The sequence below is a fragment of the Euwallacea similis genome, chromosome 3 (genome assembly GCF_039881205.1).
Source record: "Euwallacea similis isolate ESF13 chromosome 3, ESF131.1, whole genome shotgun sequence".
In the NCBI taxonomy this organism is placed as follows: Eukaryota; Metazoa; Arthropoda; class Insecta; order Coleoptera; family Curculionidae; genus Euwallacea; species Euwallacea similis.
The window spans coordinates 5,516,552-5,541,737 of record NC_089611.1 but is presented as its reverse complement, the minus strand read 5'-3'; the positions used below and the strand labels follow the sequence as shown (position 1 = coordinate 5,541,737).

Here is a 25,186-nt window from a genome sequence, read left to right as displayed (position 1 = left end):
AAAACACAACTTGAAATAAACTCTGTTTAATTCATATACTTCAAGGAACATTTGGTGCCGTAAATTTGAGTTATAAAAAATACCTTAACGAATTTCAGTCTGTAGGTTCCAGTTTTTCGCTCTCTATATTATTGGCGCACGCTAATTCTTTCTGTTTCTTCAATAGTTCAGTCAGGTATTTGAAACGTAACATGCACTCTTCCTAGTGGATGAAAATAATCAATACCCAATCAATAACATATTAGAATAAATATTGTCGTACTTTCGTTTTCCCAGGCACGTGATCTCCAATTTTATCCCATCGATCGGAATGTCCTTTAGAATATTTACTCAATGCTTCCTCTAATGCCTTTTGCTGAATTTGACTCCAGTTTTTTACGTTATTATTATCCATAACATCGACGAATTTCTTCGTCTTTTGTTTAACTTTTATTTCAACACATTCTTCCTCCTTTTCAACGGGTAATTTGTAGCCGTCTTCTTTAATTTTATTTGCCATGTAGGTAACTTCGGGTATGGATCTCGACAGCGATTCCGCAATATTTTCCCACCTAAAATCACCGTTTTAGGAGTTACTATAAAGGATCAGAAATGAAAAAAAAAGTAAATACCGACATCACCTTTTAGACGAACCCTGAGGATATTTTTTTACTAATTTGATAAGCTCGTCTAAATCATCGTCAGTCCAAAGTCCACCTGACACTATCGGCGCAGCATGTAAGATAGTTTGTTGATTTCCACTCTTACCTGAGAAATAAATATGAAAATATTTACTTCCAATATAAAAATAAATATTTTCTGCTGTCGTATCATGGTGAATATTAATTTATTGAAAGTAAATAAAGTTAGGATTACCTGAGGGCTCAGGTTCGAAATTTGCCCCTTCCGGCACAACAAACTTATTGCGCTTCCTAACAGTTTTTACCCTAATTGGTTCGGGTTCGGGTTCGGGAGGTACCTTGGTTGCTTCTTCGATTTGTTGTGCAACAGCTCTTTTCAACATACCTAAATAAAATAAAATGAAAGATGTACTTAAAATAAATTAAATCTAAAGATTTTGTCTCCACAGAAGTAACGTTTAATGTCGACTTAAACTATTTTTTATTATTAAAATAGATAAAAAATTAAGTGTGTTTTCAGTCTGTTGCTGCTTTGTAGGCGGGTAAAAACTTGTTTATCTAAGTGAAATAGATCTAGTGGTTCTTCAACAAAGAAATACAGTTTAATTCATTTCTATTTACCTAATGTTGATGGCAGAGAAATGACAATAGTCCATAACAATTTCGGTAGCTGAAATGGAATGGTATCAAGAAATGAAGGTTTTGGCACTTCAACAGTTAAATTCATTAAGTTTTCATCAGAGTTTTTGGGAATTTCATCAGAGCTCTTGAGTTTCTTAGTTTGGGCTCGAACTAGTTTTGCCTTTGTTAGTTTTTTCGCGTTCACTCGCTATAAAACATAAATTTGTATTCTGAACTTTTATTTTTTGCATGCTTAGTTGTACTTACAATTGTAAATATCCTCTCATAATAAGTGGCCCACTTCACTGCATACTGGCCGATAGTAACAAGAATAAATAAAATAGCACAGGCTTCGGCCATACCTACTTTACGGACATATCTGTAATAATACACTGCCGACTTCCAATTTGGTAACCCATTTACAAGTACTTCATCATAGTACTTTCTTTTAGCAGGGCTTCTGAGAATGTCGTAAACTGATACTAAGTTTCGAAATTGTTCAGATGTATCAGTATCCAAATTTTTATCTGGGTGTAATGTTAAGGATAAAGTTCTAAAAGCAGAACGTATTTCATAACTGGAGGCGTCCTAAAAAGAATAATTACTTTTAATAATAAAGGTAAAAGTAGGATATATTGGTTTTCAAGCAAATGTGTCAGATTTCATATATTTGACTATCAATTAAAGAGGATTTCAAGGGTCATAGATGTTCACTTTTGCAGGGCCCAAAATTTAGCTCAAATCATTCACATGTTTATTTTTGTATGTTAATGGACCATTTCTTTTTGCCTTTATTTTCCTATCATTCATACTTGTCTAGTAACTAAAAAATAAAAAGGACACCTTTCATAAGCAAATGAAAATGTTGGTCTTAAGATTGAGAGATTTACCACATCTTTTGGGCCTGAACTACAGAATCTCTAAATACAAATCTCCTCAGTCTATTGTCAGACATACCTGAGAAATGTTTAACATCTCATAAAAATTCTCTTTGACAGCATCGACAACATCGAAAACTTCCAACTGTTCTGAGTCCCAGGCATGGGAAATTTTCGCAGACATGGTTATTAGTAACATGATAAAGTAGTGTTTCAGCATATTGAGTATTTTTTGGGAGGTATGGGGTATATCTGAGGTAGAGGTAGGGAGGTCCTGGTGCAACTCAAGTATAAATGATTTATATACAAACGCCAATGTAAATTTGTAGTGCAGTTACTACTAGTTGTCATTCGGTTTAAATGATGCGATTTTAAGAGAGTCAAATCTTATAAATATACTCTTAGATGTAATTGAAATATTCCTATAATGTGTTAATGTTGATACTTTCATTATATTGGACTTCCCTTCAAATAACATAACCTAGATAAAAATTGAAATTAACAAATTACAGTAATTGACAATTGTCAGCTAGAAGCGTTTGCACTCGAAGTCGAGCAGTTTGTCCAGGTGCCCGGTTTTAGAGGAATAAGAACATCAATACCTTTTAGATGATAATAATAGAAAAAAAGCAAGTTTTATGAATTTAACGCATCCCTTCAATGAAATTTGATCTCTTTCATCATCAATAAAAATGCCAAATAGTAAAATGACAACAAGTTAAGGTATATTTGAAAGTAACCGTAGTAAACTCTTGTTTTACATTTAATCATTATTCTGACAATAAATTTTAAGAGTAACAATAGACAATTTAAATTTTTTTTAATGAACCGAAATGATTCAAAAGTGTTGGAAAGAAAGGGATGTTCAGCCAAACCTGGAACGTCACGTCCCTCATTGTCCCACACATAGGAACAGTCGACACTTCACTATATTTGCAAAATTATGCACTTTGCATGATATATTCTATTTTTCTAAATTTAAATTGAAATGTTTTAAGTCAAGCTTACTCAAGGTAGTTCATCAATAGAGTCACGCACATTAAAATAAATATTTAAAAATAAACTGGCCGAACGTTGCTTCTGTCATGAGATGTCACACACTTGCAGAAACAACGAAACGGAAAATTCAAAAAAACACCGTTAAACTAAATTATTTTTTATTTAAAGTTAATGTTCTCGTCTTCCAATATCACTACATGTTATAAGATATAGAAATTATGTTTTAAACGAAGTTTTAGTCGAGAAAGAACAAAATCAAAGGCAACACGAAATTACTCTTATAATGAGGCTTCGATCACAAGTGCCCCAAGCAGAAAGGGATGCTGAAATCGTAAGTTCTACTTCAACAAGCAACACAATGAATAGAAAGCTTCACTGCGTTGTCATACACCCTTATTATCAACAAGATTGTTTTCACATCTTACAGTTTATATCTTTTTAGAATCGAAAGAAAGCTGAAAAGGAAGAGAAGTTAAATAGACCATTACTAGGTTATAATGGAAAAATTGTGTATGCCAATAATTTAATAGAGTGTGCAATGGCATGTCATGATTTATTGTAAGTAAATCAATAAGTAGTTACTGCAAATAGCTCCTTTTTTTTCTTTCCAATGTTATGTGTTATTTTCTTAGAAACATGGCAATTGCCTGCACAGAGGAAACATTTGTTGTCGGCTTTGATATGGAGTGGCCATTCAGCTTTAAGACTGGCTCTGGTAAAACATCTCTTATACAAATAAGTCCAAACTTGGAAGTCTGCTACCTCTTACATTTGCCAGAATTAAAAAAACTTCCAAAAGGACTATTTGAGTTCTTACATCATCCAAAAATTCAACTGGCTGGAATAAATATAAAAAAGTAAGAAAAAAATATAAAATTTCCCATGTAATTTTTTTGAAAAATGATTTTTAGTGATGTAAGAAAATTGAGCAGAGATTATAAGGGTTTCAATACAGACAAACTTGTAGATAGTTGTGTAGACATAGGTGTGCTTGCCAACAATATATTGCCATGCAAACAGCGATGGAGCATGGAAAGCTTAGTTGACCGTGTGGTAAGTTATTAACATTTGTTTAAATTCTAACCTAGCTTGACAGTGCCCGTAAACTTGAATTGATGCAAATTCTCTCCTTATCATATTAATAACCAGATATAATTGTTATTTGCAGCTTTGCATGAAAATAAATAAAGACAATAAGGTACGAATGAGCAAATGGCAAGTTGTACCTTTAGATGAGAACCAAATGACCTATGCGGCCATCGATGGATATGTAAGTATTATAGGTATTATTAGTGAAAAATATCAAAATAAATTCAAACACTTAATATTTAGTATTTGGACTAATTGGTGAATTTAATCTTTCAGGCTTCATTACGACTTTACCTAGAATTAAAGGCTCTAGATGTGACGTTAAAGAAGAAGATAGATATATCTATATAATTATTCTCTGAAATATGCAATTTTTAATATTTATTTACGCTTATTTTGCAGACGTTTTTAGATAGATTTTTTAAATACAAGTGATTAAACAGGTTTAAGTCACCACAGGCACACAAAATAGTTTTACATTTTAAACGTATTGTTACAAAAATGAAAATTAAATTGCCTAATAAATATCTAATTCTTGTAGTAGACTCTATATTGAAACCTTATACAGTGTAACCCTCTAAAACAACACAAACGATTGAGAGATGGACATTACAGAGAGTATGTCTTAGACAAACTCTCGTGGTACCTGTTGTGGGTTGTTTACTTAATTAAAATTAAGCTGATATTATGTGAATGTAGACAACGATATAAAAAGTCAGGAAGTTCAATAACACTTTTATTAATATTTGGAATAACTACACTATACAATATATTAGAATATTACGTTGTATAAATAACTCACGTGAAGGCCTTTTTCGACCTACGTACAGCGTTTAGGAATGCAATTTTATGAGTTTTAATAATTGCTGATAATAATTAGCTTAAATCTCGACTATTTAGGCATTTTTGTTACATCATAAATTAAATTAAGTTTTGCTAAGCCTGGCCCTATATTTCTATTATGCATAAGGAATTCGTGAATGCCCCATCAATATATTTCTTACAGATGTCGAAGTATATGAGCACTGGGCTTGGCAAAACCCAACTTAATTTACAATGGAACAAATAGGCCTTAGACTCATAAAATTCAAATTTCCTAGTACCGTGCTACGGTAACTTTATAAGCATTCTAAACTACATACCTTTAAGAAAATTTAAAACACTTTCAATGTATTTTGAAATACAACAGCCTCCAATCCTTAAGTATATAAATATCACTCATGCCCTTAACCCTAATTCTTAATTAAGTTGAATAATTTTAAAATTTACTGAGCCCCATTATCTAAACGAAAACGTCTCCTATTCGCGTATGTATCATATTTAATTACACGTATTATATTGGTGTGGGTAAGCAACACTACAAAGTCTGGTAATAATGGTAGTTATATATATGTACGACTGAGAGATCGATGCAGACGAGAAGCTTTATTAAATAATGGGGACGTAAACGCTTCAATTGACAAAGAAAGGGAACTTGCTCGATTTCATCCATACTGCATTTTCTAATTTAAGATGAAATTCTCCATGCTAGAAAAAATTCTTTCGATTGGTCGATGTCATGCAATATTAAGGATCAGACCCTCATCGGTGTTTAAGAATAATTTAATAAAATGTGCGCAATTGCTAAGTGCTGAAAGCAGCTAGTTAAATTGGCGAGCAAGTTCACATTTCCAGTACCAAAAAATGGAAGAATGTAGTTTTCTGTTTTACTCGTAAACAAAATATATTAGCATTTCAACATAAAGTAGTGAATATAATAAATATTTTAAGTAATTACCTTCACGTAAATAAATAATACCGAACTAAATCATATACACATGTTGAGACAGTAATTAAACTTCGGAGCCAAACGCCTTACCAAAATCAGTTATTATGACCTATTTACATTTTCTGTCGGGATACGCTGCTTCCTTATTTACACTGAGTTTGTAACAACCTTAATCTTTTTAATAAATGACATAATTAATTTAAAGCTTTAAAATGCACTCGATACCTAACAATATTATGTAGTAACGTCAATAAGAACAGGGACACTTAACACAGGCACTAATAAAATGGAAAAATACGAATCATGTCATGGTACAAATACCACGAGAAATATTGCTGTGCAATTGATGATTGAAGACCTCTGAATTATTAATAATTATTATGAAATGGTGGAGAATTATGCAGGATAACCACGTTACAACCTCGCTTAGTGTTCTACGGGAACTATTACAAAAATCAGCAAGAAGCGAATTCAGAATAACTAATAACTACAAATCTTGTCCATGAAGTATCAAGAAATCTCGATTTTATTCATATTAATGTTGCGAGCAGACGCTGTTCCTAAAAGAGCATTACAGGTTTCAGCACACGCATCAAGGGATAAAAGGACCATAAATTTTCGTCAATTTATGAAAGCCAAAATTTAACCTCATGTGTAAACTTTTTCTCGAACTCAAAAGAGAAATGCTGCCCTTATCACATGCCTTCCCCTCGACGAAAGGCTCGTATGAGAAAGTATCGCTTTTCGCACTTGTTACGTTAATTATTGCGTCCACTCGCTATTGACAATTTTGTCGTAACATAAAATTAAGGTGGAGACCTGCTAATGTTCCTAAGATAGCCTAGAGCTACGTTATTCTATCGTAAATGCCTGAACATCTTATTTTATTATTCAACCCACTATCACCAGCATGTCTCTGAGGTAATCTCATATGGCATTGAGGTTCGAAAGTTGATTAGCATGGAGTGAATTCGCTCCTGCTGATCCATAAATAGTAACTTATAACATTACTAGTATTAACGTCAGTTAAAAAAATAAATAGTAGTTGAGGCAGAGTCAACCTTGAACGGAAAAGAAGTGGTGTAAATCTCTAAAAGGAATTTTAATATTGTATTGCTTTTATCTCACAATATTAACTAACGCGTTTGTTAATTGCAGGACATTGGACCACTCTTTAATGCATTCGCAAAACCAAAATGCTGGCGCATTACTTAGTTGAAAACACAATTGATATGTTTATACATTGGGAACTTTTTCCAGTTCTGACTATCCCCACACTACTACTTAGTTCAAGGTTTGAAATCTAGCATATAGGATTAATAATACTGACAACTAGTAATCTATATCACTAAGCATAACATCAAGAAGTGAGAGAAGGGTATAAAAGGTGACTGGTAAATCCATTCCTTTTAGGACTTGAGAAGTTTGTTGGCACGCTGGTTTGCCACCGCGATTCGTGTTTCGTTGCTTTCGCCCTATCCAACAAACATTATAACCAGTGTGCATATATAACCAGTGTGCCCCAAAATTACTTTCATTCTAATTAAGGAAGTTATCTACCTGGTTCCCACGTTACCACACATATTACCCAACACTTAATGACTCACCCCGGACCGCGTTGAAGGAAAAAATTATTATGCACAGACACCTTTAGATATTATTGTCGTATGAAAGCTTCACTTAAGCAGCGGTAAGATGGATGATTACGACTTGTTAGTGGGAACAAGTTAGAAGCGTAAATGGCAACAACAAATCAATGGTGTTAGTGTGTTAAGTGTCTACTTGAGAAGGTCGTGAGCACGTTGATTGGCCACCTCTATCCTCGCAGCATTGGAATCGCCCTTTTGATGCGCAAACATACAACCATATTAAGTGGGCGGGCGTCAGTGTGGGAATTGTAGATTATAGTTGATGTTGTGTCATGGAGTGAACAGGTAGCAATGTAAATAAACAATCAAATGTTAATTTCAAAAATCAAGCAGAGTGCAGAAGAGAGACAGATTAGTAAATAAATATTTAAGTAATTGTTGCAGCTCTAGACAGTAATCCGATCACTCCAATAATTCCGCATCTTGCAATATTGAATGTGACAAAGGAAAGTAAAATTGTGTTAGTCGGCTAAATGGTGGCGAAGTTGAGTTTTCAAGTGTCGTTTAAGGCCACTAGTGTGAGCATGAATTAATGCAATTCACTGCCTTTTTTTAAACTCATTCCAAACAGTTTTGAATTTCTATTAGAGGTTGACCTAACATTCAAGAATCAATACTCTATTTTTTATGATAAGTGGAGTCTTGTTTTAGCCCAATCAATCATGATTATTTTGCTGCAACTTTTACCTAAACATTCCTATATTATTCAATAAGCACATCAGTTCATAATTTATATCTAATAGTTAAGACTACGTAAAAGATAAAAATAAGAACAGATAAGGAATTTGCAAAATTAAAAAGATAGAGCAGTTGAACAACTCATTTAACTTTATTTTGGATGCAATTCACTTCAATGGCTAGCTCAATTGTGATGTTTAGTGGTTAGAAACATATATCACAGCATGTTAAACCTGGTTATTTGTTAAGAATTCATGCTGAAGTTACTTGCAATAGCCAAGTGAGCAAATTATATTTATATTATATATATATATATATATATATATATCCTGTTCTGGAACCACATACAGTTGTGGTCAAAATAATAAGAGTGGTAGTGTTGAATTTCAATATATTATCGCCAAATATTTAATGAATAAATTGCATACTTTGTAATGTATCACCAATATAGAGTAACGTGTACTCATGAAAAAAAATATATAAAAAATAAAAATTATTCAAAACCACAAACTTTACAATATTTATAAAAGAGGATATGGATCTTTTTCCTGGCCAATAAAATAAGAGTGTTCTATTTTTAATTTTTATTTTGGTCGAATGTTGTTCAATTTTTTGTAAATCTTATTTGTTTACAATTCTTCGTTTATCTATTATCCGTTAGTATAGTTTTGAGTATCACCATGGGTCGTGCAAAGCACTGTAGTGCTGAAGAAAGGCGTATAATTTTGCAACTGAGAAGTGAGAACAAAACTTACAAATTCATTGCTGATGTAATCAAGCGATCCGAATGTGTTATTGCCAAAGTTTTGAGGGATCAAAAATTAACTGAAATACCAACAGAGACTAGAGGCCGTCCAAGAAAAACCAGCAAATCTATGGATAGAAGAATTGTAAGAAAAGCAGTAAAGAATCCTTTTTCTACATCTTTTGGCATTAAACGAGATCTGGACCTACCATTCAGTACAAGAACTGTAAGAAGACGCTTACAAGAGATGAATCTTCATGGGAGAGTGGCAAGAAAAGTTCCGCATTTGAGCAAGAAGAACATCAAGCAAAGATTAGAATTTGCTAAATCCAACTTAAATGAGAATTACAATCGTAACTGGAAAAACATTTTATTTAGTGATGAAACCAAAATAAATTTGTTTGGATCCGATGGAAAACGGTATGTTAGACGATATAAAAATGAAGAACTAAATTCTCGGAATACCTTACCAACTGTAAAACATGGTGGAGGAAACATCAAATTGTGGGGCTGCTTTTCTTATAATGGTGTAGGTCCGTTATATCTGATTAAAGAAAACATGACTAAAGAAATTTATATGGATATACTGGAAACTGTTATGCTTCCTTACGCCGAAATTAATATGCCTCTAAATTCGATCTATCAACACGATAACGACCCGAAACATACCGCCAAAGTTGTGAAACAGTGGTTCGTAACAAATAAAATTGAAGTGTTGCCCTGGCCGTCGCAATCACCTGACATGAATCCAATTGAAAACCTATGGAAGTATTTAAAAGAACAACTTGCAGATAAAAAAACTTCGAATAAAAGGCTTTTGTGGGAAGAGGTTCAAAAAATCTGGTACGCCACACCGGTAGAGCTTTGTCAAAAGCTAATTGATTCTATGCCAAAGCGATGCACCGCCCTAATTAAGCAAAAGGGACACGTTACGAAATACTAAAGTATATTTGTTTTTTTTTGTTGAAAGTTCATGTTTACAATTTTTTTTCTCAAAAGAAGTGTATACTCTTATTTTATTGGCCAGGAAAAAGATCCATATCTTCTTTTATAAATATTGTAAAGTTTGTGGTTTTGAATAATTTTTATTTTTTATATATTTTTTTTCATGAGTACACGTTACTCTATATTGGTGATACATTACAAAGTATGTAATTTATTCATTAAATATTTGGCGATAATATATTGAAATTCAACACTACCACTCTTATTATTTTGACCACAACTGTATATGCATATTTCATGGCACAATTCCTCAGCTCAGGCGTAACAAAAAAATAACATGACACTTTGAAATATGAACATTGGATTTCAGAACAGATTGTTTATGTACAGGGTGTATTTTGCACAAGCTGAAACATTGTCTTAAGAGGAATATTCTCTAAAACTGGAAGTAAGTCATATTTCAAGAAGCTTCTTACCCGCTTTTTTACGTTTCCACTGTCAGTTTTGCTTGAAGTTCAACTGGTCCCAAAATCTTATACTACATCTTTAACTGAAGATTCATGTTGAAAGTCATATTTTCTCATAAAATGAGGCTTTTCTGTGTTTTAAGAATAGTATTTTCACACCTCTTTCGTAATACTAATCGAAAATGCAACAAGCTCAGTTACCACTATTTCTTAGCTTTTGTAATCTTTTCCACAGAATACAATGGAATGATCATCCACTTCATTAAAGTAATTTAGTTTGTTTCTAAATATTAAACTGCATTGTTTATCATGATATAAAGCAATGTTGATTCCAACATTCACTGGTACATAGTAAAAAGTAAACGACTGGATTAAATTTTATAAATTTAACTTGGAAAATAATGTAGTTCTAACGATCTTCTAGTTAAATTCAAATCAAAACAAATATATTGAGGTTATGATGGGGCGAACGAAGAGACATCTTGGAGAAGGTTTCTAACATATTCATCCCGTCTCTCTTTAAGTCGTATAATTCGGAAATCCGAGACAAGGATAGATATATAATTAAACTATTTGGCTCTGACGATCGGAACCGAAGAACCAATGGATGAATCTATCTCACAGATATACCATCTTTGTTTGGCATTCGCCTGGATGTTTTCATACTCTGTCTTACTTTAGGTGACACATTGACCGACTCTTTTCAAAGCTATCTCTTTATTTAATAGGCCATCCTCTTTAATTGGCGCTAAACACTTCGTAATGGAATGTCTGGAATGTTGACATGACCTATATTTGGAAGCGCCATTTTTTTTACCCTTTAACTCGGAATCTGTATTCACCTTGAACTGACCTTCACAGAATAATGTGGAAGGAATGCGCACATTTCAATATTAAGAAATCGTTTCAGCCCAATTTTGCTTAACTTTTTAACTTATAATAAAAATAAATCTAAACGAAAACGAAATGATAAAAAATTATTAAAAATATCTTCCTCCTAAGATGCAGGACTTCACTCTTTGCTTCATACCAACTCATTCTCTCAAGTATTTTAGGAGTATTGCGAATGATGATTTTAAGAAATTTGATTAAATGTTACGAATTATTTCAGATAACTGATAACTAAGCTGGATGATTAAGCTGCATCGACAGACATTTTTGCAAATTCTGTGAAAACGGTGAAAGATACGGCAAGGAAAACACTGCAAAAGATCAAAAAGCTAAAGAATTGAAAAAGGAATTTAAATTTGGTATCAAAATTCATAGTGTGTTAAAAAAAAAATACAAAGCATAAAATAGTACATGGTTCAAAAAGCATAACACCCTTATAGCTACCTACGATTTTGGAATTTTGTTGTAGAGGGTCTTAAATAGGTAGACGAAATTTAAAAAATTGAACTCAAAGCATACGTGAGAAAAACGTAAAATGTGAAACCATTCTGTACATTGAAAGTGGCGCGTTTTTGACCATAGGTCTATTAGCATTTTTTATTATTTTGCAGAGTATTTTCGTTCCCTGAAATATCTTTATGATGACGTGTTACACCCTGTATATAACAAAACATAAACCAAATTCCCATAACCCAAACCGCAGACCTTTTTAATTAAAAAGATGGATTTAAAAGAACTTAAGTATTGAATAGAATTGCAATAACATGCAAACATGGGCGTTTACCTTTAGATTAATGCGCTCCAATTGCCTGTTTTGATTCTCTAGCTCCGAACCCATGTCAATGGCCATATTTCTCAAGTTGCCGATCATTGTATTAACCTGTAGTCAAATACAAATATCATGACGAAGGAGACTAAAATACAGGCAGGAAATACCTGATCAAATCAATGTTTAGTGTAAAACTGTTTTTTTTTTAAATTAACTCTCGGAATCCACCATCTCCTACCTGGCCAACATTTTCTTCCATTTCATCTTCCCTTGCATCGTTGGTGATTCGACCGATGTATCCTCCTTGTGGGCCCATGCCGTTACGATCATCCATCATGCGCTGCGGTTGATTATTCACTACTTTTCCGTCATCATTTCCCTTCCATGTTCCCTCATCTTCTTTGAAAGATGACCCTCTGCAAAGTATGAATGAAAAATGTGCAAATACACACACATCTGCGTCGAAACTCCAAAATTTTGCTCCCAATTTATTAATTGAACATGTAAGATCGTGCAATAAATGATGAAACCAGCCACCCCAACTTAGTATTTTTGATGATTTTATTTGATTTTTAACTCACTTCTGGCACGGTAAAACACACAATCCACAACACTTTTCCATTCCGGTCAAGTTCTTCTCAGCCTCGCGCATGTCTGTGTTAATTTGGTCCATTCCATCCTCAATTCGGTCCAATTGCTCTAGAGGAATTTAATTAATGAATAATTTAACACATTGGGGGCAATACAGACGTGATCTAACGATAGGTTTGAGTAGTATGTTAAGTGATAAAGTGTCTCTGATCATGGTACTTCACATAAAGCATGCTCATGCTCTACACTCTTTGCATACGTATGTCCTGAAAAATTGCATGCACATTTATAAGAAAGGTTACCAGAATCAGAGTATTGTGACTCTTAATTAGCACACAATTTTCCGACAACATACTGATCTAAGTTTTATCTTAAAAGCAGCTAGTATCATTGAGAAGTCATGCTCCAAAGTCTATGTATAATCTGGCATAATATGGGTGTCCGAATAAGTCTGGTGAAAATGTGATGTTAACTTACTTCTAATTTTGGCCTTTTGTACTATTCTAACAAGTTGTAATAAATTATGTTTGAGAACCCCACTGAGTCTACAATAATTTAGTTCGAGTGACTACTTACCAAGCATCATTTTTAAACCTCTATTAATTGGCTTTATGGAATTCACGGCCAAGTTATCATGACGAAAGGATGAATAACTTAGCACCCTTTACTTAGTGGTACATGCGCACTAGTCAAACGATGTTTGTTTTAATTTTTTAAGTGAAAAAATAAATAAAAATGCTTCTATAAAGCTCCTGAATTTTATTTGGCTTTGACGGATTGATTGGAAAAACAGTGAAACTGCCATTAGCCTTGTTAAATTTGCTCCCAAAACCAAGATCCAGGACTGAAAACTATCAACTTTGCATACACCTCCTGTATCTTGGTAGTGCATTTTATACCAATTTTTATGCGAGGAACTTGTACGAATTTTTAGAGTTTAATATTAATTTTTTAATTAGTACGAGGAAAAACGCTAAAAATTCTTACAATAATGTAGGTAATTGATGTGATCAGTATCTTCTGTTTCGAGTGTTAGTAGCCAATCGACAGTGGATTACTAATAAATCTATCCCATCAGGCACCACCAACAAGAAACTCTCTTCATTACCCACAATTAGAGCACATCAAAACATTTATGTCATGTATCTTATTGCATATTTACAACAAACAGTAAGGTGATACATTTAATGCCATTGAACTTACAGCATGATGAGAATGCTGGCGATTGCAAATTAGCGCCTGAACAAAATATTACACCATGACTTAATTACTTGTTAAACCACAACATTAATAACTTTTAATCACTTATTAGTCTTAATATTAATAGTTCGTATTTAACTGTTATGTGTATTTGTTAGGTCAATTCAACAATGAGCTATGGGTATTAATTAACTGGTGTGAATATGAATGAATGGGCTAAAACGGATTTGCAAACCTTCATGTGGATAAAACTTATTATTTTTGCTTCAGTAACGTTAAATGTGGTGATGAAGGGGTACATTGGATTAATTTTCAGAGCCTTCCCCAGACAGAAACTGCAAAAGTCCGCTTGCAAATTTTCACTCTTCAAGTAGAAACGATTTGTTTGTGTCAGATCGGTTGAGAAATCCAGGGTGCTGCAACACACTTGAGCGCGCGCACACACACACACACACACACACACAAAGAAACCACCTCAGAACTGCTCAAAAACCTTTCTGGCAAAGAGCATTTCGAGTTCAAATTTACAATGGAAGTTGCCCGAAAAGATTTTTGAACTGCTGCAGAAGAGTTTCTTTACCGGTTCGAACAAACCTGATATCTTCTACACATTGTCTAGATTGACGAGGAACTGGAATTTTCTAATAACACGAAGGTTATCTCAAAAAGGCAGTCAGGTGGTTTATAACGTGTGTGAGTGGGGTCGGCCTTAGCAAGTCTGGCGCCCTGGATGAAATTTTTAATTATCGCTCACATTTGAGCCTCCCTACTTTCTCAAAAACTGCCGACCAGAAAAGTCCCCCGCCCAACTTACCCCCCGTAAGGCCGGTACTGTGTCTGATTGATGTGTTAAACACTTACCCCTCCACGACGTAAATCGTACTTGCTATAAAAAGTACCTCTGTAAAGTTCACCCACAAAGCCAAAAATAACGAGCACAATAGTGTTAATATTTGTGTTATGAGAGAGCTGACCTTTCTGGCCAGGACGAAGGATAGACTAGACCTTCATTCTGCTATGAGGAATATAGGAAGATGTTATTTATTCAAAGAAATTTTTGCCTGCTTCGAGAAAAAATTTACATCGTAAAGTACGTATTTCTGTCACTGTTCTATTAACCAGGGCACTCCACCCTCGTGGGTCAACTAAGTATGGAGTGGGAATTTTATGATGGTAGAGTCTTAGGTACCTGCTGTATTACTCAACAAATGGAAAAAAATAGAAGTTGGTCTGTATAACATTATGGCATTAATCGCTGTTAATGGTCAACCCCAAATAAATCTACCGTGATTCTAATCCAAATATTGAAAACGAATGCAAATCCCTTTCAACCCTTGTCGAAATACGATATAATGATTATGCTTACCGCCCTGTTCATCCAGCATGACCAGGGTTTTCATCCCCACCTCGTGGCTCTACAAACATGAAGAATATCAGCTAGGCATATCCTTACAAGAAAAATCGCACAATTGACCATCGGCTTTATTTAGCCCTACGAGTGTTTCAGTTTATGGTATTGAAACGTTAGTTGGGCCTCACTTAAAATAAACTATCCTAGAGCCAAGGATATATCTACCCATTCACTTGTAAGAATCGGTATTATTACACTGAAATGTAATTAAACAGGAGTGACGATTATGCCGGGATATTGTCAGTTCAATGTTATCTGCTTGTGTTGGAAATTCGATATTGATTGGGAGTAAGTAGGATCGTATTGTGTTCACAAGGCAGAGGATCACTATTTACAGTATTGGATTGGTGTTGTTCAAACGATTTTATTTGGAGACAAAATACGTTAATTGCAATGTCGCTTTTCGGCAGTGAAAGGAACACCAATACAGTATCTGCACGTCAACAAAACAATTGTTGTACCTAAACGAGATTTTCACCATGAATTTAACATACATCTAACAATAAGGTAAATATGCAATAAAACAAAGACTGCATATAATAACAAATAGGGTTAATGGCCGTCCCCACACCGACACCAAATATCCACCAATATAGAAAATACCCTACACCACCTTTGAAGATATCTTACCGCCTTGAACATGGATCATTTCCAAAGTCTTGGTTCCGGCATCGGTAGACTACAACAGCATTGTGCAGGTAGCATTCGCAACAGGACACACAAAAAAATGAAAAACAACACATTCTAACAAAAACATGTAAACACTTTTTAAATAATCATGACAGTGATGACATAAAACAACCATTAAGGTGATTTAATACGCTGCGAGGTGCTAAATTGTCAAGACATTATCTAGAACGCAGGGAGGTAAATTCGGTCTTTTAAACAAAAATCAATTTAAACACAAAAAGAGGGCAAAGAACCGTGTGTAATAGAGTGCTCTCAGACAGTGGCAAAATGACAATTAAAAATGTACTGCATACACACAACGGACCTTGTCAATAACAGTGAAGTGGGCTTGATAATTATCGCAATTTTTGACTGAGTATTGGAGTACTCCAAATACAAGATTATAAGGGATGAACTTTCGAGGTAGTGCGTGTTTGCAGCATTTTCGTTCAATTTCGCCCATATAAAAATTAGTTATGTAGTAACCAGCATCAAGTTATTACTCCGGACGGAAGTCTGACAAGTGTTAAAAGCGTATTAACGATGAGACTAAGACAGACAGAAGTAAAGAGAACTATAAATATTTTGCGACTGAAAACGTATCTTTTTATTTACAGCAGAGCAAAGCTGCACAGCTTACATGCAAGTTACAATACAAAAGAACAATAATCAATTACCTAAAGTTTTAATGTGAATAACTAAATACCATTCACCTGCAGCTTTTAGCTGGAAATGATGAATTTCTGATAGCAAAGACAAAAACTACTCTACTTTGGCAAAAAAGAAGCGCTGATTCCGACCGTTAATCTGCCCTCCTTAACATGAATGTTGATTAAACAGTGTGGCCCAAATTGGCACTACATGTATGGGTATCTTGAGAATTATACGAACTAGAATAGAAAAATAGCTAAATAGGGTGAGTTGAGGGGAATTTAATGGCCGGCCTGCTGAATATCAATACACGAACTTACAAAAGTTTTAATTCCCAGTTTTTGGGCCTGCATGTATATGTAATTCCCATTTACGCAAAACTAAAAGCACGGCTATAAAATCAAACCATATAATTTCACTGGATTTATGCAGTACTTTAAGCTGCAATGTACGGAATGCCAATTTGAACCATCAACAATCGATGAAGAAAGACGATAAAACCCATTAAGATTCCTAGCCAGTTTAGAGCAAAATACTACGGAAACTATTAAGCAAAGCAACTTTGACATGCCTTGAATAGAACTGTAATTTAAGGTGTATTGGTGAAAAATGTGAAATTGTTCAGTTGAGAGTAGAGTCATACAAGTATACCAGTGCAGTTTTGACTATAATTATTACTTTTAACAACCAATTTTTCAATCAAACGTAACGAACAATATTAAATTTTTTGTATTCACAAAGGAAGCGATTGAAAAACTGGCGATTATACATGTAGGTAATACATATTAAGAAATAAAACCTGGTGGATCACCTTTAAATGCTTAATTTTATTAAACTTGTATTACAAGATGAAAAACGTCCAATTAGAAATGCCACCAAGCTATAGATGAATGGTGAAAATGACGATTAAGAATAAGATGACAGAGTAACCAGTTCAATATGAATTTGTTTCCAAAGGTAAGAAAGGAGAGACTCACCTCCCTGGTCATCTAAAGCGACCAAGGTACGGATTCCCGCTTCCTTGCTCTATAGCAGCACAAAACAAGTGTAAAATGTTATGTTAGTTTACATGAGCTGGTGAACACACCCGATATGTTTAATATTACAGTTGGTTTAGTATGGTAACATAGGTAGCGAATATTAATATGAAATATGCAACATTTGATCAGTGTTGTTCGTCAGTATTATAATGGGAGTTTTAACGCCTACAAGGGTAGGGACGATTACTTCAGTAGAATTTATGGTGGCCCAGGAAAGAAACATTAGGCAAGTATACAGATTTATGTACTGTAGTGACGGAAAGCAGCTACTTAAAGATTTAAATCCACTCTGACTCCAAATTTCCAAGAGCCACCATTTAAGTTATATTCAATATTGAACACATTTCATTGAGATCAGGTTAAAAGTATAAATTGGGTAAACGTGAAATGAGTTTAACAGTTAAAGAAGAATGTCATATGTTATATCTGTGGAATGGAACAATTCAGCAATGAACTGTTTGAAATTGCATTTGAAAGTTCGTTATGTTCTGGTAGTGGCATGAAAAATTTGAGTAACTTTTCTGTCTGCCAGTGTGTGTGCAAAAGTGCATTTGTGTTATAGTACGTATATTTATATATGCTGAGCTCATAACTGTACACAAAACACAGCACAGACACAGCCACACTCGCAGGGCTACCGCTACCACAACATACATTGAATGGACATAATTTAAATAAAAGTGAAGCATATCCAGCGTTGGCTATTTATATAGGAATTCGGGGAATCATGAGAGGCTGACAAGGGCAAGAGATTAAACATAGTGAAGAAAAATAAGGAAAATGATTCCTAGGCACGTAGTTTGGCCGCTTCAGTTGGGTCATTATTCTGAACTATTTTAGAACCGGCTTATTCAAATATTAACAGTGAGGTAGTTTGATTACCCAATTGAAAGAATTTCAAAAAATTTATTTACAAAATTACAAATTTATTGGTGCTCACACTAGAAATGAGAATTCTTCAAACTGGACATTTTTTAATTAAAATTAAATCTAATTGCTCTTGAACAAGCTGTTAAAAGCTAGTTTCCATCAGCCAACAAGTTTGGAATATAAACGTGACATAAGGTAACTGCCAAATTAGTCACAAATATGTATACCTTCACCGTCACCCATTTCCCCTGTATTAACATTCTCAACCCACAAAACTTTTGGTTATATATCTCTACTATAACCAATAAGAAAAACCGCTTCTTTATTATAAACACATGTTGATTAAACACCTAAGCATAAAATCAACCACATATATTTTCCAAATGTGCTAGCTTTTTATTGTGAAATTTATTGTTCACATGTATACCTCAGGCATGCCCTTTATACATGTGTATTAAAAGGACCATTTGCAAGCTTCCCTTTTCTCCCTAAACTCAGGTTGTGGTAAACATTAAAAATCTGCACTCATAATACTACTAATGCCTGAATTATTTCTGAAAATTTGGTTACCAATATTTTATATGGGGGAATTATAAGCTAGGGAGGGGAAGAAGCACAAAAGGCCACAAAAACAGTTAGATATATTAATAATCATACTTTTGAAAGAAAAATGTGATTACCATATTCTTATATTACATAGAGCTTAAACCTTTTGAGCCAGTGCTATTTTGCCTAAAAATTATTACTTTCTGGTAAAGACTCAAACACTGAAAACATGAATAAACATTTGAAAAGTTAAGGTAAAGTGAATGGAATTTAGAATATTTTAAAACTTACCTCCTCACATAGTGCCAGCATCCGCCTTGTGCTTTCCAGAGACTGAAATAGAGAAAAGGGTTATTTTAAGGAAACTCCAATAATTAAGAATGAAATACTTTCTCATATTATACAGAGGATTAATTTAAGCAATTATCACACAATGAATATCCCTCTTCTGGGTAATTTATAATTATAGACATTTAACAAAAATAAAAACAAGGACAAATTTGCTGAGGATGAATATATTTCATAACATGACTACCATATACCTACATCATCTGTAACTTGTTGAGATTTAAACTGCAGCTCCTGAAGTTCTGTCCTTGGAGCTCCATTTTCTGCTGGGGCTGGGGCTGGCATGTTGCTAAAACCAAAAAAAAAAGTCATTTACAAGGAGAAATATTTCTAAAAAAATGTTCATGTGTTAAGAGAGCAATATCGTCTATATAGAATTATACTGTCGTATGTACATTTAACCTGTATCAGAAACAATGAGGTCCAAATATTTAACTGTACTATTACGATTATTATTATTATTTAACGACTACGTAATTCCAAATTTTTTACATTAACAAAGAAAAAACTTATTACATACAATATTTTTTATGAAGCTTTAGTGTTATACTCTTCAAGAAAAAAAGAAATATCAGTTTTCAAAATTTTGACACTTACGACAGTATAATTCTATATAGACGATATGTTAATAAGTTAAATAAAAATTAAAACATCCAGTTTTTTTATTAGTCAGAGAGTATAAACAAAATTTGTAATTCTAGGTTAGGATCTTTTGAAAAACAGCGTGCAGAGTCTCATATAGATGTGTTATGTTTGTTCAAGTTATTTTATATCACCTGCAAACACCTATTTTTCTGACTATAAAGCAAAATTAAAAAATAACATATTGAAACCAGATTTCTAATGTATCTAACATATATATAATTTAAATTCCTTCTATAAAAATTTGTCTACCTACAGCAAGTAAAAGAGTCAAGTTCAATTAGATAAATTCAGAGAAATCAGATGAGTGGATGGGAGATCACATTATTGTACAGACATGTGAAGGAAAAATCAATAATGCGCCAAGGGCAGACGCACTCCCCTATTCCAACCAAACCCTAAAAATATCTTAGAGTATGCAAAATCTATTAATAATGGAAATATTAGGATATATTTAAATGACGACATGATGAGTCATATCATACCTATGACTCTTCCACCACAAGAGAAAAGTTTACTACAAATTCTGAATGATAAATATTAGTATTAGAAGATGGGGCCAGAAAATCAATGGTATAGAAAATGAAAATAAACTACATACTTACCCGGATGTATTATCAGTAATTACACCGTGCAGTAGTAGAACTTATCTTTCAACGATAACCAGAGATTTACCGTTTCACTGAGTAGGACTATAAGAATTAAAATAAAATATAAACAGGATAAGGGAATCTTAAAAAAATCGTCCCCCTTGACAGACACTATCTCCTCCCCTTGCCCCTTTATAACTATCACTCCACTGACGCGCTAAATGACGATTGACGTAATATGACTAAATGTCATCCCTGTTCTCGTGCAAGTTCAGAAATAACACACCCGGTGTAATATAAGACTAAACGTTTGAATGCCACGAAGAATCGAGAGTTAGATTTTTGTTTGGGATAAGTTGGAAGCTGGGAATGAATATTTTCTGGATCTGGTTAAGACACCTAGTACTTTTAGCAGCCAGAACTACTGGGCTAAGAAGAGCGAAATTTTTATCATGTGTAATAACATGCATGATGCAGTTTGATATGTATAAGTAGGAGTATAAGCTTTTGTCTGTTCCAGGTTCATTGTTTGGTGTCGTTCTGTCAGCTGCAGTCTGCGTGCGATAAAACATTGCTTTCCGCCCTCGTTCGGTAAATAATAAGTAACTACTTTATTATTTAGATTGTTTTGATACTGAAATAAAATTTCAAATCAGATAAAGATAAAAATAAACGGAGACTGAAGTCTCTGGCTAGGTATTTGTATAGCTGGAAGTTACCTACAACCAGTGTCATTTTATAAAAAAGGTAGGACATAGGAATACTGCCGAAAGGATTCTTCCAATGCTCGAAATTCAAACTAATTGAAATTTTAGTGATCACATCTAACGCATTTCGAATTATGTCCAAACGTAGGTGCCCTTTTACTGATAATTCCCAGGCGGTTAAAAAACAGGAAACATGTTTAGGAAGCAAGGGTCGACAGATCCTATCTTCCTCTTCTGAAAGAGCATTACAACTTCTGTACTCTGGTGCTGCACATCAATTTAAAATTCGGGACACCAAACCACATATTGCCAGTGTTGGGGCTTATACATGTAGTCAATGTAAGCAAATGGAAGAGTGTGAAATTAAATGCAATTACTGTGATAAACTAGTTTGTAATGACTGTATAGAATGCTGCAATCAGTGTGAAGGAGATTACTGTAAAAATTGTATTTTCAGTCTTCCAGAAAAGGGCTATTTTGTATGTTACAGCTGTTACTAAAATAATTTTATTTGCATGGTGGAATAACAGCCAGGTTGTTATGTACTTATTTATGCTAATTTTTAATTAAAGGTTGTTATGATAGATTTATAGATATTTTATTTAATACTGTCTATTACATTTTTTTTTTAAACATGCCAATTGAAAACCTATTGCTTTCAATAGTGTCCATGCAATTACCATAAGAAAAAGGTTTGTGAGATGACACACATTATTCAAAGACAAGTTTAGAATGCTCAAATTAGTGTGAAAACTTAGAGTTAATATTAATGAATATGGTTACATATTTGTAAAATTAGCAAGCAAGAGAATAGGAATATAGGTATATGTATATTATACATAGAAACCAGTTATTTGGAGCAGTTCATATGGGTGGTGTTAGCATTTCACAAATACTTAAACATAGACTTGGCACTAGAGTAAAATGGGAGAATATTAAATTAGCATTTAAAAGTAGGATTATAACAGGTATAATTATTAATTTAGTAGATAAAGATGTAAAAAAAATTTCATGGCCGCGGCTCACATATTTAAATCTCGAATTTCCAACATTTTGAAAAAACATAATTATTAATTACTTACTTACTGACTACAAAATTTTCAAAAAAAGACTCCATACTCTTGTTGAATTGAAAGAGGCAATCATCCGGAAAGTAAATAATGTGTCACAGAAACAACTCAAAAACATGTTTAAAAATTTAAAAAGCCAAGTAAATGTGTGTTTAAATAACAACTGTGGACATTTTCAGCATCTATTATAATGTGGATTTAATGTATTAGATGTTTCAATCACTTCATTCCTTATTCCAGGAAAACAACATTTTCTTTTAGGTCAGCTTTAGGTTAACTGTAATGGACCATACCATTCTGTAGCTGTACGAAATATTTCTGCAAATGTCTCCTGCAGCCAAGAATCTATAATAAACGATCATTCATGGTTAATAATGATTATGATATTTTGTGGACGTTTCTGTAAGAATGAAAAAGTAATACTTTCATACATTTTCTTTTCACTTACGAGATCGATCAGATCATTTTCTGTGTGATTTTATGACTTGATAAAGACTCAAAAATTGTCATTCATTAACAGATGCAATAAAAAAAAAACAGATATTTGTTAAAAGTGGAGTGCCGACTCAAAGTATTAAAGTATGGAAGTGAAAAAAAAAATGTCAGATCTGTAGACAAACAAAGATATTTTAGAATTCAATATGCAGGAGCAAAACGAAAGTGCAAAGGATGAATTGCAACCACAAAAACTTCCTAAACCATTACCTGTGACATGAGTTACATCCGCGTCAAGTGCAACCCCAAAGTTGGCTAAAAAAGTTAAGAAAGATATGGGGCTGTTCTGTTAAAAGACTATGGACAAAACATAAAGAAAAGGCTAAATTAAGAGTTGAAGAGAGAAATAAATTATTGGAAAATCTAAAATCCACAGGAAATGATCCTCAATTACTCGGACAATTCACTGTTAAGCCCCATTAATGTCCTTGAGGAACAATAAACTAATGGCTCACATAATCTGATCACCTATATAAATAATTTTACTTCACATTAATTTGAATAATAATAATAAGTACATTACATATTAAAATGACTTTCCTTAAAAAGGCAGCTAGTTTCTCTTCATTTCCAATGGGCCTTGTAGCGTTGCATCTTTTGCCCATTTAATTTTTGATGAAATTATGCACTTTTTTGACCTGGCCACTATTTAATCTAACTTTAATGCGTCATGTCACGGAGTAGTGCCTCATTTTACCGCTGGCCTTATTGGCAAATCGCAATTTCGTAGGTAAATAAAATATTTTCCAATAAAAGTACAAACTTTCCCGTAACATAACCATGATGTTAGAGATTTAATTATTTCCTACCCTTCACGGTTCCCGTGACAAATTTTGCCAGCTAATTTTATTTAGTGGATTTATTTTTATGAAACTGAACAGTCTAACCAACTGATGCATGGTAGGTTGCCTAAATTTTCGGTCACGCGGTGGGCAATCATTAATGAAGGCCCTGTGTAATCCTGTATGCAACTATTTATACATACAACGCGCTCTCTAGTCTTATTAATGGGACGAGACAACGCGACAGAGTGATAGACGGCAGGCGAAACTTGGAATAGGTTAGTACATATTAAACCAATGATAAAAACCAATAAGTAGGTAGTTTTTATTTTAGATAAAATGGATATGAAAAAACTGATAATGGATTTTCGTTACTTTCAACGTGAACGACATAAGATCAAGTTACTAAAGAAAAAGATGTCGAGCTTCAACGTCGTGAAGTACCAAAGAGGAGGGGCTAATGAACTGGCAAACGTGATCGTAACAATATATCAGGGTGGCGTTATTGCTTTCAAAGACGAAACTGGGAAAATATTTTTTGGTCTAGAGGACACTCATATAACGGCATTTGATAACGGTGAAAATTAAGCCACACTGATTGTGGAACTGTTCATCTATAATGGTCAAGAGACCATAACATTACAGTTTGTAAGTCTGGTAGAAAAGCAGAATTTCGTGACAGTATTAGCAGCATTTTTACAGTTTAGGTGAGAAAATACATATATATTTATGTAAGTATACTTATGTTTTGTTCATTATGTAGCAATAGTTCCAGCAGTTCAGCCGATTCCGGAAGGTCCACAATATCATAATTGACTTATGAAATTATATATCGTTATTAACAACAATATGGTGGATACTCTAGTCATGCTCTTTCTGATGGTCCACTATCGCATGTGCCACCACATTATACCCAACAGCAAGGATATCCCCCACCACAAAACCACTCAGGGTACAGATTTTGTATTTATTGATGTTACTTTGATTGTTATGAAAAAGTATAAAGTAACTTGATGTCAAGGAACTTTTAAAATGTTTTCTATATTTAAAAATGTGTAGTGCATAAAGTGCAGATGTTAAAAGCCTCTCTCTCACATTCGTTGATAAATGAATGAAAAATGAATTTTTGCAATTTATCCCATAATATTTTTTAACCTTTTCATACATTTAATAAATTTTGTTAATGGCCACTTGAAATATTGAATTGAATGCTTGTAGAAAATGGTTCATATATGTCTGTATTTTCGAAATAAATATGATATTGAGTGTCTGGTATGATATAATCGTTGATAAATTTTATTATATCCTTTTCAAAATTGTTTTCTGATAATTATATTTCAATACGTCTTTTCCTTCCAAATAAAATAGTGATTTTTGGATCCACTGGGGAGTGCACAACTGAAGAAATAATAATTTGATTTCGTCCAAAATTACTGCACTATCGGATATAGGAAT

The 25,186-nt window shown here is 33.5% G+C and overlaps 3 protein-coding genes and 1 long non-coding RNA gene across 11 annotated transcripts; 2 read left to right on the top strand and 2 right to left on the bottom strand.

Moving 5' to 3' along the window:
• On the bottom strand, positions 1-2,466 carry LOC136419816 (uncharacterized protein F54F2.9-like). Its single transcript, XM_066406381.1, has 7 exons — positions 2,199-2,466; positions 1,509-1,829; positions 1,242-1,449; positions 856-1,005; positions 621-747; positions 263-551; positions 1-202 (listed from the first exon to the last, which is right to left on the bottom strand). The coding sequence occupies exons 1-7, from the start codon at positions 2,337-2,339 to the stop codon at positions 95-97; spliced, it is 1,344 nt and encodes a 447-aa protein (XP_066262478.1). The 5' UTR covers positions 2,340-2,466; the 3' UTR covers positions 1-94.
• An 828-nt stretch (positions 2,467-3,294) lies between these two features.
• LOC136419878 (3'-5' exonuclease-like) lies at positions 3,295-4,645 on the top strand. The gene is made up of 6 exons (XM_066406461.1): positions 3,295-3,449; positions 3,561-3,676; positions 3,751-3,975; positions 4,030-4,171; positions 4,287-4,388; positions 4,484-4,645. Exons 1-6 carry the CDS (start codon positions 3,402-3,404, stop codon positions 4,556-4,558), a joined length of 708 nt encoding a protein of 235 aa, XP_066262558.1. The 5' UTR covers positions 3,295-3,401; the 3' UTR covers positions 4,559-4,645.
• A 285-nt stretch (positions 4,646-4,930) lies between these two features.
• Positions 4,931-20,874, bottom strand: LOC136419602 (synaptosomal-associated protein 25). Of its 8 annotated transcripts, XR_010753126.1 has the most exons (9): positions 20,693-20,874; positions 19,644-19,734; positions 19,389-19,430; positions 17,619-17,667; positions 12,701-12,818; positions 12,358-12,535; positions 12,135-12,230; positions 7,583-7,816; positions 4,931-7,450 (listed from the first exon to the last, which is right to left on the bottom strand). XR_010753126.1 is itself a non-coding variant. In XM_066406067.1 (8 exons), the coding sequence occupies exons 2-8, from the start codon at positions 19,728-19,730 to the stop codon at positions 7,754-7,756; spliced, it is 633 nt and encodes a 210-aa protein (XP_066262164.1). In that variant the 5' UTR covers positions 19,731-19,734; positions 20,693-20,874; the 3' UTR covers positions 4,931-7,753. The 8 variants fall into 8 exon arrangements, 7 of the variants coding, with proteins under 7 accessions (XP_066262164.1, XP_066262161.1, XP_066262163.1 ...); XM_066406067.1 differs by having other exon boundaries at positions 4,931-7,816; XM_066406064.1 differs by lacking the exon at positions 7,583-7,816.
• Positions 20,875-23,964: 3,090 nt separating this feature from the next.
• LOC136419984 (uncharacterized) lies at positions 23,965-25,129 on the top strand. Its single transcript, XR_010753141.1, has 3 exons — positions 23,965-24,009; positions 24,066-24,438; positions 24,495-25,129. It is a non-coding gene; the product is annotated as an uncharacterized lncRNA (long non-coding RNA).
• The last annotated feature ends 57 nt before the right edge of the window (positions 25,130-25,186 follow it).